This window comes from Anomaloglossus baeobatrachus, chromosome 7 (genome assembly GCF_048569485.1).
Source record: "Anomaloglossus baeobatrachus isolate aAnoBae1 chromosome 7, aAnoBae1.hap1, whole genome shotgun sequence".
NCBI classification, from domain to species: Eukaryota; Metazoa; Chordata; class Amphibia; order Anura; family Aromobatidae; genus Anomaloglossus; species Anomaloglossus baeobatrachus.
Genome location: NC_134359.1, coordinates 92,343,516 through 92,364,199, shown reverse-complemented (window position 1 = coordinate 92,364,199; position 20,684 = coordinate 92,343,516). Strand labels below are relative to the sequence as shown.

The 20,684-nt window shown below is 48.1% G+C and overlaps 2 protein-coding genes across 3 annotated transcripts in view; one reads left to right on the top strand and one right to left on the bottom strand.

Moving 5' to 3' along the window:
• TRUB2 (TruB pseudouridine synthase family member 2) overlaps nt 1-8,443 on the bottom strand; it is a 40,882-nt gene extending 32,439 nt beyond the window's left edge. The window contains exons 1-4 of one of the 2 annotated variants that reach the window (XM_075318931.1): nt 8,357-8,443; nt 4,159-4,302; nt 3,946-4,080; nt 3,770-3,844 (exon numbers count right to left, since the gene is read on the bottom strand). In XM_075318931.1, the coding sequence (XP_075175046.1) occupies nt 3,770-3,844; nt 3,946-4,080; nt 4,159-4,276 (328 nt within the window). In that variant the 5' untranslated portion in view covers nt 4,277-4,302; nt 8,357-8,443. Of the gene's footprint in view, nt 1-3,769; nt 3,845-3,945; nt 4,081-4,158; nt 4,303-8,316 lie in introns of both variants that reach the window. The other variant, XM_075318932.1, reaches the window with a different exon arrangement.
• Nucleotides 8,444-8,826: 383 nt separating this feature from the next.
• On the top strand, nt 8,827-11,863 carry LOC142245122 (SRSF protein kinase 1-like). Its single transcript, XM_075317474.1, has one exon. The coding sequence runs from the start codon at nt 8,887-8,889 to the stop codon at nt 10,834-10,836; it is 1,950 nt and encodes a 649-aa protein (XP_075173589.1). The 5' UTR covers nt 8,827-8,886; the 3' UTR covers nt 10,837-11,863.
• Nucleotides 11,864-20,684: the final 8,821 nt, after the last annotated feature.

Sequence of the window (20,684 nt, the reverse complement as noted above, 5' to 3'; positions counted from 1 at the left end):
GCAGGACTGTGACTACTGCTGCCCTGACCTTGGCGAAGACCAGTGGGACTGTCGCTAGCCGGAAGGTAGAGCTACGAACAGAAGGTGTTCGTCTCCTATAACGAAGCGTAGAAACGCTAGTGCTCTGGATCAATCGGCACGTGTGGATAAGCATCCTTGATGCCTAATGATGCTAGGAAATATCCTTGGGACCTTGAGGCGATGACATGGCGGAGGGATTCCATCCGGAACCGCCTGGTGTCCACGAGCTTGCTGAGCATTTTTAGATCCAGAACGGGACGGAACGGCCCGTTGTTATAGGTACCGCAAAGAATTTGGGGTAAAAACCGTGACCTTGTTCCTGAAGAGGAACGGGGGTCATCACTCTTTCTGCCTATAGAGTGCACCCTGTTTGCAGAAGAGCAGCGGCTCGGCCGGGAGGTGGAGAAATTCTGAAGAATCGAGTTGGAGGACGAGAAGTGAGCTCTATCCTGTACCCGTGAGACAGAATGTCTCACACTCAATGGTCATTGACCTATGGCAGCTAAATATCGCCAAGGCGGGAGAGCCTGCTACCGACCGAGGCCGCAAGTCATGAGGAAGCCGCCTTGGAAGCGGGTTTTCAGACTGTCGCTTTTTTGGGCGTGACTGAGCCCGCTAAGAATCTGAGCTCCTCTGATCCTTTTGAGTCCACATTGGACGAGGAAAAATGGGACCTGCCCGAGCCTCGAAAAGGCCGAAAACCCCGACTGCCTCTTGCTCTGTTGGGGTTTGTTGTGTCCGGGCTGAGGAAAGGATGAATCCTTACCCCTGGACTGTTTAATGGTTACATTCACCAAACAGTCGGTCAGCAGAAAAAGGCAACTGGTTAGGCAACCTTTTTTGGAAGCAGAATCTGCCTTCCATTCACTTAACGAGCAGACCAGGCTCTGCTTAAAAACACGGAGTAGCGGAGGCTACCGCCGCACGGTTCGCAGAGTCCAGGACAACCTGAATCGCGTAAGAAACAAATGCAGACATTTGAGAGGTTAAGGATGCCACCTGCGGCACAGATGTACGTGTAACCGTGTCAATCTGTGTAAGACAAGCTGAAATAGCTTGGAGTGCCCCAAGGGAGAGAATGCCGGAGCCAACAGCAGTTCCATCTCCCACTGCAACTATGGATCTAGCTACAAGCCTGGAGATTGGAGGATGCCGCTTGGGACACTGGGTCCAGTCCCTGACCAAGTCAGGGGACAGGGATAACGTGTATCCCAAGCCGTTTGGAGAAGCGCATATCTGGATAAGCGTGGTGTTCCTGGACTGCCTCTCTGAATGTGACATTCCCGGAGCTGTTAGTTGTTCACACTGAGGGGGGCCATGGATCAATGATTCAACAGTGCCCATATTGTGAGAGACATGTCCGGACTGCTAGGCTTCTAGTATCATAGCCATAGTCTCAGAAAAACTGTCAGTAAATACTGCAGACACCGTCCTCATCCCCTGGCCATTAGTGCATACAATGGGAGTCTATGTAACCTGCCGGCCGTATAGCCGTACATGCTGTACCAGCTGTATAGAAAAACATGTGGTTCTGCACCTTTGTTTTACACAGAGAATATGCTGATAACTCCTCCGCATAATCCAGGAGGGTATATACAACGTGCGACCAAACAGTGCAATGTATATAGTACAAGCATATCTATAAGTGCACTTCTGCACTAGTGGGGTTAGCACCACAGGTGCTGCTTAACGCCTGTTGCAGCGATTGTGTGACTATCCGAATGCCAGGGTCTTCCACACTTGTCTCTGTATCGTACAGAAACTGACACTAATGGCTGCCGGCGTCCTTGTAGAGAAGGAAGCCGTGGGCGTGCCTGAGAAAGTGCGGGAATCCGGATTCACAGTGCACACAGTGAGAGGGGTGGAGTATGCAAAACATACTCCAGCTCTCAGCGCTGCTGTGCTATGCAGCGTCACGCCCCTACCCTGACTGTCAGGGCTGTGGGCGGTAACGAAGGGAGACTAGGCCCAGAAGCCGGGGACTCGAGTTAACAGCGCGGCCGCCGTAAAAGCGCGGGCCGCGCTGAAGTCCCCGGCGCACCACAAGTGCCAGCCGCGCCGCAGTCCCAGCGGCTGGCGCGACCGATTCCTAGAAGTGGCCAGCGTCCCGCCCCTCTCCTGACTGGCAGGTCTGGGGGCGGGAACGAACGGAAGCAGGCCGCAAAAGCCGGGGACTCTAGTTATCAGCGCGGCCGCCGTAAAAGCGCAGGCCGCGCTGAAGTCCCCGGCGCACTACAAGTGCCAGCCGCGCCGCAGTCCCAGCGGCCGGCGCGACCAATTCCCATAAGTGAGCCTGCTTCAGCGAAGCTGAATGAGGCCATGGCACAGGCGCCGCAGCGCTGATGTCCCCCGGCGCACTACAACACCCAGCATGCTGCGGTGTGAGCGCCAAATGCACGGGGACACAGAGTACCTTGAGGAAGCAGGGCCATGTCCCTGATGTACTCCGCTCCATCCAGCATCTTCTCCAGGGGCTGTAGATGGAGCACGGTCTCAGTGCCTGGAGACCGGTAAATCCCACTTCACCCAGAGCCCTGTAAAAAGGGATGGGGAAGGAATCAGCATGTGGGCTCCTGCCGCCGTACCCGCAATGGGTACCTCAACCTTACAAACACCTCCGACATACAGTGGGGTGAGAAGGGAGCATGCTGGGAGCCCTTAGTATGGGCCCTCTTTTCTTCCATCCGACATAGTCAGCAGCTGCTGCTGACTAAAAAGTGGAGCTATGCGTGGATGTGTTGCCTCCTTCGCACAAAGCACAAAACTGGTGAGCCAGTGATCCCACTGGGGGTGTATAGCCAGAAGGGGAGGGGCCTTACACTTTTAAGTGTAATACTTTGTGTGGCCTCCAGAGGCAATAGCTATACACCCAATTGTCTGGGTCTCCCAATTAGGAGCGAAAAAGAAAAAAAAGCCAATTTTATGTGCTATGGCTGCTGCCCCCACCATAGACAGAGTGGGAGCTGCATCCATAGCGCACGGAATAATTGACATGCTCAATTTATGAACACACGGATTTGGGTTAAAATTTTAGCACCCAAATCGCTGCGTTCATAAAAGCATCGTGCGCACGTCTCATGCACAATCTACATAGATTGTGCAGGGGGACACAGGACGCATGCATTTACGCTGCAGTGCAATACGCAGCGTAAATACATGGAATTACGCAACGTGCGCACGAGCCCTTAGGCTTTTTGATTTTCATGGACAGAGAACACCCCCATTATAGTCTGTGGGGCTAGTCAAACATGCATGCCATTTTGCAGTCTGTGTGCAAAAACAGATCAACAAAATCACAGTTTTTTTACAACGGTTTCTCCCAGCTCTGAGTAAATGGGCACAGTTGGGCGCAACACAGCAGCTCGTCTAATTCATGATGAGCTGTGGCATTCCCTTTGCCAGAAATTTCACTCCAATACCTGACTGGAGTGAGAATTGTGGAGATTGGTGCTCACCTTGATAAATCGTGCCCCGTGTGTTTCGGATTACTAGTACCACTAATGAGCTCTTATATACATAAATTCCCAAAACTAGAGTATAATAAAGGTCTTATTTATATTATACAGAGTGGCCTGGGTACTTATATAAAGTATTCCAGAATGCTGTATATAAGGGCTCACTGTTGGTGGCAGTAGCTCATAATGGAAAAACCTGGTGTTAGGACAGGATCCCTTTGAAGTTACTGTGTCACCAACAAATAGGGGCCGCCTCAATCTGAGGAGCACTGCGCGAATGATGTGAAGCTCACCAAAGACTCCTGATGACTGTGTGTCCAGCTTGTGCCCCACACCGATCTTCAGGAAAGTGAAGCTGGGCCCTTTAACTGTTAAACCAAATAAGAGAAATATTCCATAGATTATTTATTCATCATAGCAGTCATCCTAGAGAACAAAAAGAGAGGAATTCTGAGCGTTTGGCACTGACCCAGTATATGATCAGCCAGGCTGGGCACGGAGGACACAACATTGGCGACTTCCACCCCACTGCTGTTCTCATTGCTTTCTGGTAGGAAGAGGATCTGCTGCTGAGGAGGTGGATGATTCTTCAGGGAGTTCAGTCCTAATATTAAGAAACTAAACATTACACCTGTACAAGCTCCAAACCTCAATGTATCATTCTTCATGAATGCAGAATCACCTTGCAGCAGTTTCATCTCGATTGTGTCTCTTACAAACTTCCATCTTATCCCCGGAGGTTTATAAACTGCAAATATTCCATGCAACTTTCGGAATGCTGCCGAGGCGGAAAGAGCCATGGCCGACCATCACTTCACACCAAGCACTGATAAGAGAGGAGGACATTGCTTATTGGTGTCTGTGACAATTCTCCACTGCATTGGTCGGGAGGGCATGTGCGTCTCTACATGACAAAGGTACTGCAATGGCGACTGTAGCAGATGGAGTCCTGGCACTGGTGAAGGAGCCGACCTCTGCGGTGGTAATGGCTCATTCAGATTATGTCCAACGTGAATGCTGGATAAAATGAATTTTTTTTATAAAAATCAATTCGGCCAGAGGAACGCTGACAAACTATACTGGAAAGAGCTTGTAAGCCCTTTGCATGTTCATCCTCTGCTGCAAAATAACTGCCGGTAATGCAGGCAACAAGATGTAAACAATTGGGGTTTGGTTTTTTTGCCTGCATTTAGGGCTAAAATTCCTTTGGGTTTAATTTGAGTTAATTAAAAAGTTGCACCTTTTGGCTTTTACAGGCTATGTCGGACATTCTACTTTGATTTGGTCAAAAATGAGGAAAAAGGAGCTCGTAAAAGACAAGAGTAAGGGTGCTTTCACACATCCGGATTTTTGCTCTGCGGCACAATATGGCGTTCTGCAGAAAAACCGCCACCGGCTTTTGTAACGCCGGTGGCGTTTTTTTTTTGCATAGACTTACATTAGTGCCGTATTGTGCCACAGGGGCTTGCGTTCGGTCCGGTTTTGGCCGCATGCGGCAGATTTAGCCGATGCGGCGGCCGGATCGAACGTCCCCTGCAACGTTTTTTGCTCCGGCAAAAAACACCGCATCGCGCCGCAGCCGGCCGCTGCGGCGCATTTTTCAATGCATACCTATGGAGGCCGGATGCAGCGCGATGCGGAAAAAAACGCATCCGGTCGCCGCATGCGGTTTTTTCCACTGCGCATGCTCAGTAGCATGCCGCAACCGGAAAAAAACGGACGGGCCGCATGTAAAAACTTATGCAAAGGATGCGGTGTTTTCGCCGCATCCGTTGCATAGTTTTCACAGCCGGATTGAGCCGCAGGGCTCAAACCGGATGTGTGAAAGTAGCCTAAGGCTACTTTCACACATCAGTTTTCTGCATTCAGGCACAATCCTTTTTTTTCCTGATCCAAAGGATCCGGCAAAAAATTGTAAAACCGTATCCACCGGATCCGGTTTTTAACGGATCCGTTATGCCGGATGCGTACAAAACCGGATCCGGTGGATACGGTTTGCATCCGGTTTGTCCGTTTTTTTTGAAGAATCAGCTTTTTTTAATTAATTTGGTGCATGCGCAGTTTACAAAAACGGATCCGGTAGCCGCACCCATTTTTTACCGCATTGCGCCGGATCCGGCGTCCATAGGCTTTCATTGTAAAACACGCCGTATCGTGCCGGATCCGGCGCAATGCGGTTTTTTTGCCGGACAAAAAAACATTGTAAGACACGTTGCCTCTGGCCGCCGCTTTGATTAATTTTGCCGCATCCGGAAAAAAACGGATGCAACGCAAAGCCATCAGGTACAATCCGGTAACAATGCAAATCTATAGGGATAAAACGGATGCAGTACCGGATCCGTTTAACCCGTTTTTTTCTGGATTGTACCTGATGGAAAAAAACTGATGTGTGAAAGTAGCCTTACAACTCTCCCACTGGACATCAGAATGAGCTCACTTGTGGATCACAGTTAACTCCTTCTGTAGCCAGCAACAGACAGCACAACACAGAGGGTAGAGAAGGCAAACAGTGCACAAGTTTTAATGGACAACAGTAGCATAAAGGATTGAACTTCATGTTAGGCCTCTTTCACACACACAAGTTTTGCACGGTCCGTGGTGTAAGTGCGCATGTGTGCGTTCAGCTTGTGCCGTCAGTGTGCTATCCACATAGCACACGGACATCATGAACTTCTATAGTTACCTGTCCATGGTGCTGCTGTGTCCAGCGCTGCTGCAGCTTCCGATCCTCAGTGCAGTGCATATGCAATGAACGTAATGACTGGGGGTCGGAAGCAAGTGACAGCAGCGCTGGAGACATCAGCGGTGGAGACAGGTGGGTATAGAAAGAATTTTATTTTCCAGACACGCGTTTTATCCGGTACGTGTCACACTGATGTCACACGGATCAAATCAGTAAGCAGTACGTTTGACACCCATGATGCCGGAGAAAAAACTGACTTGTCTACGTGTGGGGCACCCGGAGACACAGACGTTCCACACAGACACATGGTCCATGTGAAAACACACAGGTGTGTGCAGGCCCATTGATTTTAATGTGTCTACATGTGTCAGTGTCTCCAGTACATGTGAAAACGGATGTCATATGTACCGGATACACGGATGTGTGAAGGAGGCCTTAGTGGGAAATTTAAGTCAATATGATTTTTTAGGAACCAGCCCAGCAGGGAGAGAAGTGTCCGCTGTCAGCTCCTCTCCACACTCCCAGCTCAGCATGACTGACAGATTTTTGTGTCCAATTTACATACAGAAAAAAAGCTGTCAATCAATCCAGAGTGGGAGGGGCTAGCACTGCTAGTTGTAGGATACACACTTGGGCCTCTCACACATCCGCGTAATAACATGTGTTTCATGGTCCATGGTGTAGGTGTGTATGAATCCGTGTATGTGTCCAGATAGCACACGGACAGCATGAGCTGGTATACTTACCTGTCCCAAGCGCTGCTGCTACTTCCGGGTCCATGATGAGTGCAGTGAATATGCAATGAGTGTAATGAACAGGCCCGGAAACAACAGAGGCAGAGACAGCAGCCCCAGAGACAGGTAAGGATAAAAATTATTTATTTTTATGTGACACGTGTTATCTCAGGCAATCTTCCATCGTATCCAATTCAAACTACTAATACTGACTTACAAAGCCATCCACAAATTGTCTCCTCCATATATCTCTGAACTAATCTCTCGCTACACTCCAAAACGTAATCTCCGGTCCTCCCAAGATCTCCTTCTATCCTCCTCTCTCATTCGCTCCTCGTGCAACCGTCTCCAAGACTTCTCCCGAACATCCCCAGTCTTCTGGAACTCACTGCCTCAACACGTCAGATTATCTACTACACTTGCAAACTTCAAACGGAACCTAAAGACTCATCTGTTCAGAAATGCCTATAACCTTGAATGACCTCACTGCCCCACCACCGTGCGGAGCTGCCGCCCCACCACCGTGCGGAGCTGCCGCCCCACCACCGTGCGGAGCTGCCGCCCCACCACCGTGCGGAGCTGCCGCCCCACCACCGTGCGGAGCTGCTGCCCCACCTACACCCCACCTACTGTCTCCTCCCCATAATCCTATAGAATGTAAGCCCGCAAGGGCAGGGCCCTCTTCCCTCTGTACTAGTCTGTCTACTGTAACTTGTACATGTATTTTGTATGTAACCCCCTTCTCATGTACAGCACCATGGAATCAATGGTGCTCTATAAATAAATAATAATAATAATAATAATAATAATTTGTCACACGGATCACATCAGTGTGTGGTCCATGTGACATCCATGCTGCCGGCTGAAAATGGAAATGTCGCCGTGTGGCACACACAGACACATGGTCCTTGTGAAAACACAGATGTGTGCGCAAACCCATTGATTTGTCTGTCAGGTGTCACACATGCCAGAGACACGTAGACCCATTAAAATCAATGGGTTTGCGCACACATCAGTGTTTTCACAAGGACCATGGGTCTGTATGGAGAACACGGCGACATGTCAGTTTTTCTGCTGGCAGCACGGATGTCACATGGACCACACACTGATGTGATCCGTGCGACATGTACCAGAGATATCTTTATTTTTACGTGACACGTTATCTTTACCTGTCTCCAGCGCTGCTGTCTCCGCTGTTGCCCCCCCTCGTCATATTATGCTCACTGCATATTTATTGCACTCACCGCGGACCCGGAAGCAACAGCAGCGTCGGACACAGGTAAGTATAGTAGCTCATGCTGTCCGTGTGCTATCTGCATGTCACACTGATAGCACAGGGTTGGAAGATGTAGAACACACACATCTTTACCACAGACCGTGAAACACCTGCGTTTTTTACTCGCACGTGTGAAGGCGCCCGTACATTCACAGCTCTCCTCCCCGTCCCCGCCACAGACAGTCACCCTCCGGTCCATGCTTCCCACGGCCGCAGCCATTAGCTTCCGGTTACAAGGAATTTCCGTAGTAGTTGATTGGTTGCTACTGCGAACTGCTTCCGGTGTTTCAGAAAGAGACACGCCTACTACGCACGTGACACAGTGGAGGATTTCACCCACCAATCGCATTCGGAAGCAGGATCTCGCGCTGTCAAGCGGTAGGCGGAGCTTCAGTCCAGTGACGCTGAGTAGAGGGGCGTATCCTCATAAAGACGTGGGCGGAGAGTCAACAAGTGATGGGCGTGATCTGGGGGTCTGACCTCTCCTGGATTGGCTGAGTACATGGCAGCGGGTGTGTCCTGAGGGCAGCTCTTATTGAAGTGGGCGGGGAGTGAGCGAGTATGGTCGGTGACTGATAGCGGAGGTGGGATTACGCTAATGACGTCACTGGCAGTGGGCGTGTTCTGAGAGCTGCGCGGGAGTTAGGCGGGAGGGGAGAAAAAGTTACAGAGGGCAGAGGTCTTCGCGCATGTCTGTTTCGCTGACCGGCGGAGAACATGGAGCGGAAGGTGCTGGCGCTGCAGGCTCGTAAGAAACGGGCAAAAGCAAAGAAACCTCTCCGGAAAGCGGCCGATGGCGGCCAGCAGCGCAGCTGTGCGCCAGATCCGCCCGCAGAGGACCCCGCGGAGGACGAGGAGGAGGAGATCCTGGGCAGTGATGACGAGGAGCAGGAGGACCCCTACGATTACTGTAAGGGGGGCTACCATCGGGTGCAGATTGGCGACCTGTTCAATAATCGCTATCACGTGATCCGGAAGCTGGGCTGGGGCCACTTCTCCACAGTGTGGCTGTGCTGGGACCTGCAGGTGAAGCAGTTTGTGGCTCTGAAGGTGGTGAAGAGCGCGGAGCACTACACGGAGACTGCGCAAGACGAGATCCGCCTGCTGAGATCCGTCAGAGACACGGACCCCGCCAACAGCGGCCGGGACAGGGTGGTCCAGCTACTGGACGACTTCAAGATCTCCGGGGCCAATGGCTCCCACGTGTGCATGGTGTTCGAGGTGCTGGGCCACCACCTCCTGAAGTGGATCATCAAGTCCAACTACCAGGGCATGCCCCTACAGTGTGTGCGGAGCATCGTCCGGCAAGTGCTGCAGGGCCTGGACTACATGCACTCCAAGTGCAAGATCATCCACACCGACCTGAAGCCGGAGAACATCCTGCTGTGTGTGGACGACGCCTACATCCGCAGGCTGGCCTGTGACGCCACACAATGGCTCCGCTCCGGGGCCCCTCCGCCCTCCGGATCTGTGGTGAGTACGGCTCCACCACCCAAAGCCTCCACCAAACTGACAAAGAACAAGAAGAGAAAGCTCAAGAAGAAACAGAAGCGCCAAGCCGAGCTGCTGGAGAAGCGGGTGCAAGAGATCGCAGGCATGGAAGTAGAAGAAGAAGATGGTGCTCAGACCCAAGACCATGAGGATTCTAATGCTTATAGTCCAACTTCCCTGGACGGTGATTCATGCCCAACACCCAGGCAGAGTGACCCTGCGGAGGTCCATCAGCAGAAAGAAGCCATGGAGGAGGTCCATCAACAGAAAGGAGAAGATATGAAGGAGGTCCATCAGCAGAAAGGAGAAGCCATGGAGGAGATCCATCAACAGAAAGGAGAAGATATGAAGGAGGTCCATCAGCAGAAAGGAGAAGCCATGGAGGCGATCCATCAGCAGAAAGGAGAAGCCATGGAGGCGATCCATCAGCAGAAAGAAGAGTTTAAGCACATCAAGCAGCAGAAAGAAAAGTTGGAGATGATTATTCCGCAGAAAGAAGAAGCCATGGAGGAGATCAATCAGCAGAAAGGAGAAACCATCAAAGAGATCCACCAGGAAGAAGCTGATAAGGAGCAGAAAGAACCTGCACTGAAAGATGAAGCTACATTAATGGCTGATGAAAAATTGACCGCTGCTGACTTCCTCATCAACCCCCTTGAGCCCCAAAATGCTGACAAAATCCGAGTGAAGGTTGCTGACCTGGGCAATGCCTGCTGGGTGCACAAACACTTCACCGAGGACATTCAGACCAGGCAGTATCGGTCCCTGGAAGTCCTGCTTGGGGCAGGATACAGCACCCCTGCAGATATCTGGAGCACGGCCTGCATGGCGTTTGAGTTGGCCACAGGAGATTACTTATTTGAACCTGACTCTGGCGAGGAATACTCCCGCGATGAAGACCACATTGCACTGATCATCGAGCTCCTGGGTCACATTCCTCGTAAGCTCATTGCTGCTGGCAAGTACTCCAAAGAATTCTTCACCAAAAAAGGCGACCTGAAACATATATCGAAGCTGAAGCCGTGGGGTCTAGCCGATGTCCTGAAGGAGAAATATGAGTGGTCTGAGGAGGAAGCCTCAGGCTTTGCGGACTTCCTGCTGCCTATGTTGGAGTTAGTCCCTGAGAAGCGGGCGAATGCAGCGCACTGCCTCCGCCACCCCTGGCTGCAGTCCTAGTGGCATAGTATTGACTCCATTCATTGTGTTTCATGTTCAGTTTTTAAGGGCTATCCTCCAACCTCCAGTCAGACGAAAGTGTTATCAAACGGTGGACTGTGGCTTGTCATCTGTTCCTGGGACGAGTATTCGGCACGGAGGATCTTTTTGGATGATGGGGGGGTTTCCAGCTGATTTATGGTGCAAGTTGAGAGATTAGTTTAAGCCTCTCGAGGGACTGCACAAAGCTCTACCCTGACCCTGCAGTCCTGGCTCTCGTAGAGTTCCACTATAATGGACCCATGTCGTATATCCGGTGGCTTCAATATTTATCGGCAAAGGAGAAAGTAATTCCCTAAAATTTGTTCAGTTTCCAATTGATAGAACTTATTTTCCTTATCTCTGTAAGCAATGGCCGATGATGCTGTGCACACTGGTAATGCCAGGACTGTTCATAGCACGGTTTAGCCTTCGGTCAGTGGTTTCGTCAGGGCTTACGCCTGAATCCCTGGAAATTGGCCATCGGATGTTTGCTCTGATGGGGCCATCAACTGCAATGATGCAGACGGAGTCACTGGCACAATGTTGATCTGTATTTGCCTATTTGAGGCAGATTCCAAGACGCAGGTCACCCCAGTGCAACACCCGGACGCCCTTTTCTCAAGGCTTCAGATTTCTGCCCTGACGGACCCTCTGACCATAGGCTAAAACATTGAATGGACATAGCCCAACAGCATGGACGCTGTAGGCTCCCGGGACTCTGTTCAGGACTCTGTCTTCAGTCTAATCCTCCATGGTTACGTTCTTTTTATATACTTTTGATTTGTTCATGTTTCGGTCTGTTTCCGTTTTGAAGGCTCCTGGTGTTTCTTTATCCATAGTCCGGAATCTAATTTTTGTGTTGTCTAACATAAGTAGAGGGTGCAGTGATGACGATTCGGCTGCTTTACATCACAGTTGTTCCATATCCAGTTCATGAAATATTTTTGACCACATTTTCATATGTGATGACGAATTGTAAAGAATAAAACTGTTTCCATTGACAATGGATTGTTGTGTGAGGCTACAAGTTCCTTTAGATACAGCCGTATAGTAGTGGTTTCTATTATGCCCCGGTGCGGTGTGGAGGGGTACTGCTTTTGTACTAATATACAGGGTGGTCCAAACCAAAAGTAGGTGGACAGTATGTGTAATAGGGTTATCACACATGGTATAAAGCGAAACTGACTCAGTTGCCCTTAGCAACCAATCAGATTCCACTTTTCATTCTTCAGACTTTGAAAAATGATAGGTGGAAACTGATTGGTTGCTAAGGGCAACTGAGTCAGTTTCGCTTTATACCATGTTTGATAACCCTATTACACATACTGTCCACCTACTTTTGGACTACCCTGTATATATACTGTGTATGTATGTGTATATATATGTGTATATGTGTATATATATAATATATATATATATACATATATATATATATATTTATACGCACACATTGTAGGTACACATTAGTGATGCCTTCCTGACTTTTGTTATTCTTATGACATAAGGAGTCTCTTCTGCTTAGTTCTAATGTCCGTAGTTAAAAACGGACCAGCCACGTCCCCTGAATGCCGATGTGATTGTCTCTATTTACTGACCGATGAAGGAGCTGCTCTTTTTCATACACTATTTGGTTCCATAAAACTTGATTTGTGAAGTTTTTTTTTTTTTTTTTTTTATTTGCTATGAGGACCATTATTTGTAGTTTGTTGTGTACACAGAGTGAATTACACCCTTGTTTGAACAAGACCTTACTACAAATGGGTATGTCTCCCAACCCCCATATGCATGCTACACGCTAGATGGTGAGCGCGCGGTAAGCCCGACGCGCTAGGCGGTGAGCACGCGGTAAGCCTGACACACTGCGGTGAACGCCCAATAAACTCGACACACTACATGGTGAGCCCACATATAGCACTACGCGGTCAGCACCCAGTAAGCCCGACACACTACCTGATGAGCGCCCAATAAGCCCGAAATACTACGCGGTTAGCCAACATTTAGCACTACGCGTTGAGCACCCAGTAAGCCCTACACACTACCCGGTGAGCGCCCAATAAACCTGACACACTACGTGGTTAGCCCACATTTAGCACTACGCGGTGAGCACCCAGTAAGCCCAACACACTACCCGGTGAGTGCCCAATAAGCCCGACACACTACGTGGTTAGCCCACATTTAGCACTACGCGGTGAGCACCCAGTAAGCCCAACACACTACCCGGTGAGCGCCCAATAAGCCTGAAACACTACTGGGTGAGCGCCCATTAAACCCAACACACTACGCGGTGAGCGCCCAACACACTACGCGGTGAGCGCCCAACACACTACGCGGTGAGCGCCCAACACACTACGCGGTGAGCGCCCAACACACTACGCGGTGAGCGCCCAACACACTACGCGGTGAGCGCCCAACACACTACGCGGTGAGCGCCCAACACACTACGCGGTGAGCCCACATTTCGCACTACGCGGTGAGCACCCAGTAAGCCCGACACACTATGCGATGAGCGCCCCATAAGCCCGGCACACTACATGGTGAGTGCCCAGTAAGCCCGACACACTACGTGGTGAGCGCCCAGTAAGCCCGACACTGGTGATGGGCAGTCCGGCTCTTTTTGGTGATCCAGTTCCCATGGCTCCGCTCACCAAAAAGAGCCGGATCTTTCAGATCGTTCTCGGCTCCTTATTAAATGAGTTCACCCCAGGTGAACACATATTTAAGATTATAGTAACGCCGCCAAATCCCCGCCTACCCTCGGCAAAACCCCGCCCATTTACAAGTGACCAGTTAGATTGTTAAGTAGGCAGAATTTAGCCGCGGGTGGGTGGGGTTTCAGTGGCGAAAAGAGCCGTTTAGAGATTTTAGTGGCTCACATTAGTGATCCAGCTCCTGTCAGTCACAGTAGGAAGCCGGATCTTTGTGTTAGATCGTTCACGACTGACACATCACGACGACACTACACGGTGAGCGCCCAATAAGCCCGACACACTACGTGGTGAATGCCCAACACACTATGCGGTGAGCACCCAATAAGCCCGACACACTACGTGGTGAGTGCCCAACACACTATGCGGTGAGCGCCCAATAAACCCGACACACTTCATGGTGAGCCCACATTTAGCACTACGTGGTGAGCACGCAGTAAGCCCGACACACTGCACAGTGCCCCTTGTCTGAGAGCCTGTTTTGCAAACACACAGAGAGTGGAATGATTATAGCTCCGTGACTAAGAGCTATACAAGTACAATGACTGGAAGGGAGCGGCTTCAGGGAGAACAGAATTACATTTTCCCTGTAGCATCTGCTCCAAAAGCATTCCAAACAGGAGTTCCCAATATCTGCAGGTAAATGGGATTTTTATAGGTGACCGGATCCGTGTTTTGAAAGTGTGAAAATTTCTTCTCACCAAAAAGTAGCTCAGTTGAGGGACTCCGCAGATCCTATTGATTAGAAAAGGAGCCATGCACTTGCGGATGTCAGTCTCCGTAGCTCAGATGACATTTGCACAATTCAAGCTAAGGCGTTGTCCAAGATTAAAAGCTGCACACAGACAGCAATGCATATAGATTTTTTTTCTCTCCTCACCATTCCAGCTGTATCGCCCACCGGTCGTATGTTTACCTTGGCGGCAGATGTTAAATCCAAGGCAATGGTGACTTTGACATCTGCAGCCGCTGTAAACAGGAGGTCCGCAGGGATCCACAAGGCGGAGTTGTAATGGTAAAGCGTAAAGAATGAGTATAAAATGAGTACAATAGTGAGTATAAATTTATTTTAGAAGCCCCATGTGTGAAGCTTTTAAATTTCCTTAGACAACCTCGTAAAAAGCAAATAAAATTAATTATCCCATAACAAAGCATAAAGGGAATCTGTCACCAGGTTTTTATTACCCCAGCTTAGAGCAGCATGATGTAGAGACAGAGACCCTGATTCCAGTGATGTCATTTACTGAGCTGTTTGCTGTCATTCTGTTAAAATCACTGTTTTCTCTGCTGCGGATCTAGCAGTTATACAGCGTTCATAAATATGCTGGACTACCTGCAGCACGCCAAGTAGTCCTCTAATGATAATCTACTGCTGATTAAACTGAGATTTTATCAAAACTACGCTTAGCAGTCCAGTAAGTGACACATTGCTTGAATCAGGATTTCTGCCCCTACGCTACTGCTCTAAGATTAGGTGGCAAAAAAATGGTTGACAGATTCCTGTTACTGCATCTTCTACAGTAAAGGTGTTCAGCAGATGGAACTTTGTCATGTGAGTGGTGCCATTTACTATTAAAAGGTCTGAGTGTATATATATATTTATTTTACTCACATATAGCATCATTAATTCCACAGCGCTTTACATACCTCAGCATCACTGTCCCCATTGGGGCTCACAATCTAAATTCCTTATCAGTATCTCTTTGGAGTGTGGGATGAAACTGGAGAACCTGGAAGAAACCAACAAACACGGGGAGAACATACAAACTCCTTGCAGATGGTGTCCTTGGTGGAATTTGAACCCCGGACCCCAGCTCTGCAAGACTGCCGTGCTAACCACTGAGCCACCATGCCGTGCTAACCACTGAGCCACCGTGCCATCCCTTGTGCACATGGACTGAAATACCAGATGTGTGAATCTTCACACTGGGAGGAATTGCAGCCAAAAATGTCGACAGCAGTTGTGCCAGAATCCACAGGAATGTCTGCTGCTGATTTTGGTACAGATATGCTGCTTAGGATATTGCAATATCTTGGGGCAAAAACTAAAATGGCTCTTTTTCATGAACTACCGTAGATAATATTCACCAATAATGGAAATGTTGCAAAACCAACAAACCATTACAGATGAAAAAATGTAAATGAAAATATTTCAACTGCAATTGGAGCTTGAATTAAAAATTCACAATATGGATTGATCACACGAGCTCGGAGCGTATCAATACGACGAGTGCAATCCGATAAAAAAAGGGATTACTTTGGGACCATTGTTCTTCAGTAGGGCAGTGCAGATGTGCGTTTTTTCTCAGCTGTATTCCGCATTCTGTGATTTGTCTACAAAATTGGAACAGAGCGAGAAAAAAAAAAGGTGCCAAATGGACCATCAGTATGGAATCCGATATTAATGGCTACATTAGTTCTAAAAGATGGGAAACCGTAACTGGTCCTGTAAAAGATTAATAGCTGCTGAGCAAAAAATTATACAAGAATAACAAGAAAAAATTGTCCCATTTTTCTGGGTGAGAATGAGAGCGATTTTTTTTTTTTTCTTCTTCTTCTCTTCACATACACTGTACTACATGGTGACTTTGGCATCTCAATTCTTTTTAGTGTTTTTTCAGCGTTTTTCACCCAGTCTAATGAATTGAAAAAAATGTATCGGAAATGGGCTTTTTTTTATGCAGCTATTTTTCTGCTAAAAGAAATGTTTGTTTTTTTATGCAGAAATGTCTTCAACAAATACAGTACTTAAAGAGGACCAACCAGCAGGATTTTGCTATATGAAGTAAAGGCAGTGCCATACAGGCACTAGGATGCTAAATCCAGGCATACCTGTTATAGAAGGATCGGATGCTTGGTTGATTAAATATCTTTAATCAAAGTTGCAGAAATTCACTGCACTTTGATGTGTACAACATGGGCGGGTCTTTGTGGGTCAGGTTCTGGCATTCCTCAGGGCTTGCCTCTTTTTCTTTATTTTAATATCGCGCCGCCATTGCTGTTGTTGGCAGCGCATGCACATTGCCACAGTAATTAGGTCTTCATTAAAATGGTGCTGGAGTCTGCGTATGCGTGTACCACAATCTACGGCGCCATTTTATTGAACACACTGCGGTGAAGGCTGAGAGGCATCGGCGCGTGCGTAGATGTTAAAAAAATAAATGAATAAATAATTTGCGCACGCGCTGATGCTTCTCATAATCTTCACCACAGTGTGTTCAATAAAATGGTGCCAGAGATCGCTGTACTTGCATACACATACACCGGCGCTAATGATGAGCGAGTTTCAAAATACTCGGATTTGCGATATTCATAACGAGTATTGTCTAATACTCGCGTATGCATTCCGAATAGTGTGTGCAGAGCAAGTCGATGGGGAATACTCGCAATGTAATGAGTAAAGGGGGCTTTACACGCTACAACATCGCTAATGCGAACTCGTTGGGGTCACGGAATTGGTGACGCACATCCGGCCGCATTAGCGATGCTGTTGCGTGTGACACCTATGAGCGATTTTGCATTGTTGCAAAAACGTGCAAAATCGCTCATCGGTGACATGGGGGTCCATTCTTAAAAATCGTTACTGCAGCAGTAACGAGGTTGTTCCTCGTTCCTGCGGCAGCACACATCGCTCCGTGTGACACCGCAGGAACGAGGAAGCTCTCCTTACCTGCCTCCCGGCCGCTATGCGGAAGGAAGGAGGTGGGCGGGATGTTACGTCCCACTCATCTCCGCCCCTCCACTTCTATTGGGCGGTGGTTCAGTGACGCAGCTGTGACGCTGAACAAACCGCCCCCTTAGAAAGGAGGTGGTTCGCTGGTCACAGCAACGTCGCCGGGCAGGTAAGTAGTGTGATGGGTCTGGGCGATGTTGTGCGGCACGGGCAGCGATTTGCCAGTGTCGCACAATAGATGGGGGCGGGTACCCACGCTAGCGATATCGGTACCGATATCGCAGCGTGTAAAGCGGCCTTAACCCAAATGCCGTACTATTCGAGTGAGTAGCAAATAGTACGGCATTCCGGTTACTCATTACATTGCGAGTTTTCCCCATTGACTTGCATTGCACACGCTATTCGGAACGTATACGCAAATATTAGACAATACATGTTCCGAGTATCGCGAATCTGAGTATTTCAAAACTCACTCATCATTATCCGGCGCCAACGCTCTGCCAACAACAGCAGTGGTGGTACTGTGTGATATTCAAATAAAGAAAAAGGGGCACGCCATAGAGGACGCCGGAGGAGGAGGAATAAACACGAGGATTCGACACACAAAGACCCACCCATGTTGCACGAGTCAATTAAAGTGCAGGGCATTTCTGCAACTTTGATTAAAAATATTTAATCAACAAAGCATCCGATCATTCTATAAGGCCGGTGTCACACTTGCGATTGCCTCGCGTGTATCTCGCGCAACTTTCGCGGTGCATCACCCGTCACAGACTCTCACTCTCATCACAGGAGCATCTCAGCTGCATAGAGATGCATGCAACCGACCTGTTCCTGTGAGCAGAGTGCGAGTCTGTGACGAGAGATGCACCGCGAAACTCGCGCGAGATACACGTGAGGCAATCGCAAGTGTGACACCGGCCTAACACGTATGTCTGGAATCAGCATCCTAGTGCCAGTATGGCTCTGCCTGCACCTCATATAGCAACATTCTGGTGGTTGGTTCTCTTTAACAAGTGTACATACCCTTAGACAAAGTATTAACATTGAGAAAGTTTTTTGTTTTTTTTTAATTTGTTTTTTTTAGCATATGGACATACCCCACAGCAAATAAAAACCATTTTGGGATACCCAGCTTTTACCCTGTGGTGTTACTTTACTCTGTGACAAAGCATCTCCTAAAGCTTTGACTTTACTAGCAACTTCTTGGAAGCTTTCTGATAAGATCTCCTGCATTTTTCATCATGGGAGACAGTAGAGAGCAACCTATAACTTTTAATATCTTCAAACTTCCTGCTAAAAAGAGTTAAAAATCCCAATTTGGATGAGTTCTCAATTCACGTGAATGCTTTCCTACATGGAGAAATGGCCGCCTACAACATCAGACTTAGTCCATGGCGTCAAGTAGAATTGGGCCAAATCACACACAAACGTGCGCCCGTTCACGATGCAGACACACAACCGCCCTGCAGACATGTCACAATCCCGTGGACTCTTGGTTCAGTAGAGCTGTGGAAATTTTGGTCTTGCGACTGCATCCAATCTTACACGACCATAATCGCATTGATCCATCTAGAATTTGTGGATTGTAAGTTCCTTGATTTTTTTTGAGTGTCCTTCCAGGAAACATCAGGGGTCTATGAAATACATAGCTGGGTGCTGGTGGGTGCACGGGTTACACTACTAAACTGTCATATTATATAGACTTGTGTGTACCAGGGCTGCAATGGTTTACGCTCTATGGTATTCCAGCTTGCGTGTTTGTATTCATAGCACGGATATTCAGAATTTCAAATGACTGCTTCAATCTCCATTAGTTTAATATGTTTAATTAAATGGTTCTAATTAGTCTTGATTGAAGGAGATTATTTCATTAGCCTGGAGGTGTTTAAACTGGCTAAACCCATCTTAGAAGCCGTCTTTGAAGACCAGCGAGAGCATATAATTACATTTCTTTTGTTTCTCAAAGTTTTGTTGCCACTTAAAGGGAACCTGTCACCAGATTCCCCAATAAAAACTATATCCACCACCTTTTAACATTCTTTATAACCCTTCATATGAGCCCAACTGCCCCCCATACCTAGGAAACCGCATTTTTAGAATTGTCCCATGCCATATCCTAATCGGCAGTCCAATGAGTATGTCCAGACCATGCTTGGTGCCTCCTCTGTGCCCGAAATTGCAACCTCTGCTGCCTTGATTGATGTATAAAACTGTTGTACCTTTACATTGTACATCTTGTTCCCTGTGTGGATGATGTCATCCAAATCAATCAAGAAAGGCGAGATGGTGCTGCGGGTACAGAGGGGGCAACAATCACGGTTTGGAACAATTATAATGGGCACTTTCCTAGTACAAATGCTCTGCATTCCTATCAGGAGTGGTATGAAACATAGATAAAAGGTGGTGGACACGGTTTACATTAGCAAGATTCTCAAGGCAGGATCCTTAACTCTTGATAAGGTGATGTTGGTAACTATTGGTTTCTTGTATTATTACCGAATTTATATTGGTTTTGTTATGGGCACACATAATGAGATAGGTTCTGTAATTGGCAGGTCACATTGGACAACAAGAAACAAAGACAATAGAGGCAAACAGGTAACGGAAGATCCAGCTCCAAAATGTAGAGAGAGGATAAAAATATACTTTATTCATCATTAATAATATCACATAGGTGAATCAAAATAAAAAAAAATGAAGAAAAGACATAGCCTATGTGTTTTGAACCCAAATGGCTTCGTAATCATAGCAAAGCATGATCGCTGGAATCAGAGAGTCTGTACCTACATCATGCTGCTCTTAGATGGGGTAGTAAAACTCTGGTGCCCTTTAAAAGGAAAAATTCTACGGTATTAACCTGCAGATATAGGGTTAATATGCAGGTTAATAACATAAACCTGCCTAGCACCTGCACCTTGAAACCTGCTGCCTGGACAAAAAAGTTCAACCCACCCCCAGCAGCATTCCAGTGTCAGTCATAGGGGAGGTGCCAGCATAACTTCAGTCACCGCTCTGTGTATGGAGAGCTGCAGCTGTAACCATGCCCCAATACTGACTGACAGCAGCTCTGCATTAGACTAAGCTGTCAGTCAGTGCGAGGGGACGCAGTTAGAGCCTCCACTCTCCATGCAGAGAATGGTGACTAAACCCACACCAGTGCTGCATCCATGACTGAAACCAGAATGCTGCCGGGAGGATTAAGGTTCAATGGGAATAACTCTTTAAAGCCCTGCTGAATGCAGTGTGTATCTGGCTTTATTCACATAGCAGAGTATGAAAAAAGGTTGACACTCACCCAGTTGCTTGATTTCTATTTCTTTATTTCATCCAGGATAAATGGAACATAGAGAGAGGGATACGGTGTAACTACTGGACAACGTATGTTTCGCACAGGCAATTGTGCTTCTATGCCCTTTATTCAAACCTTTGCGTTTGCTTTTCCATAA

Excerpts from the sequence above, each read along its gene's own strand:
- LOC142245122 (XM_075317474.1), top strand. The coding sequence starts at position 8,887 with ATGGAGCGGAAGGTGCTGGCGCTGCAGGCTCGTAAGAAACGGGCAAAA.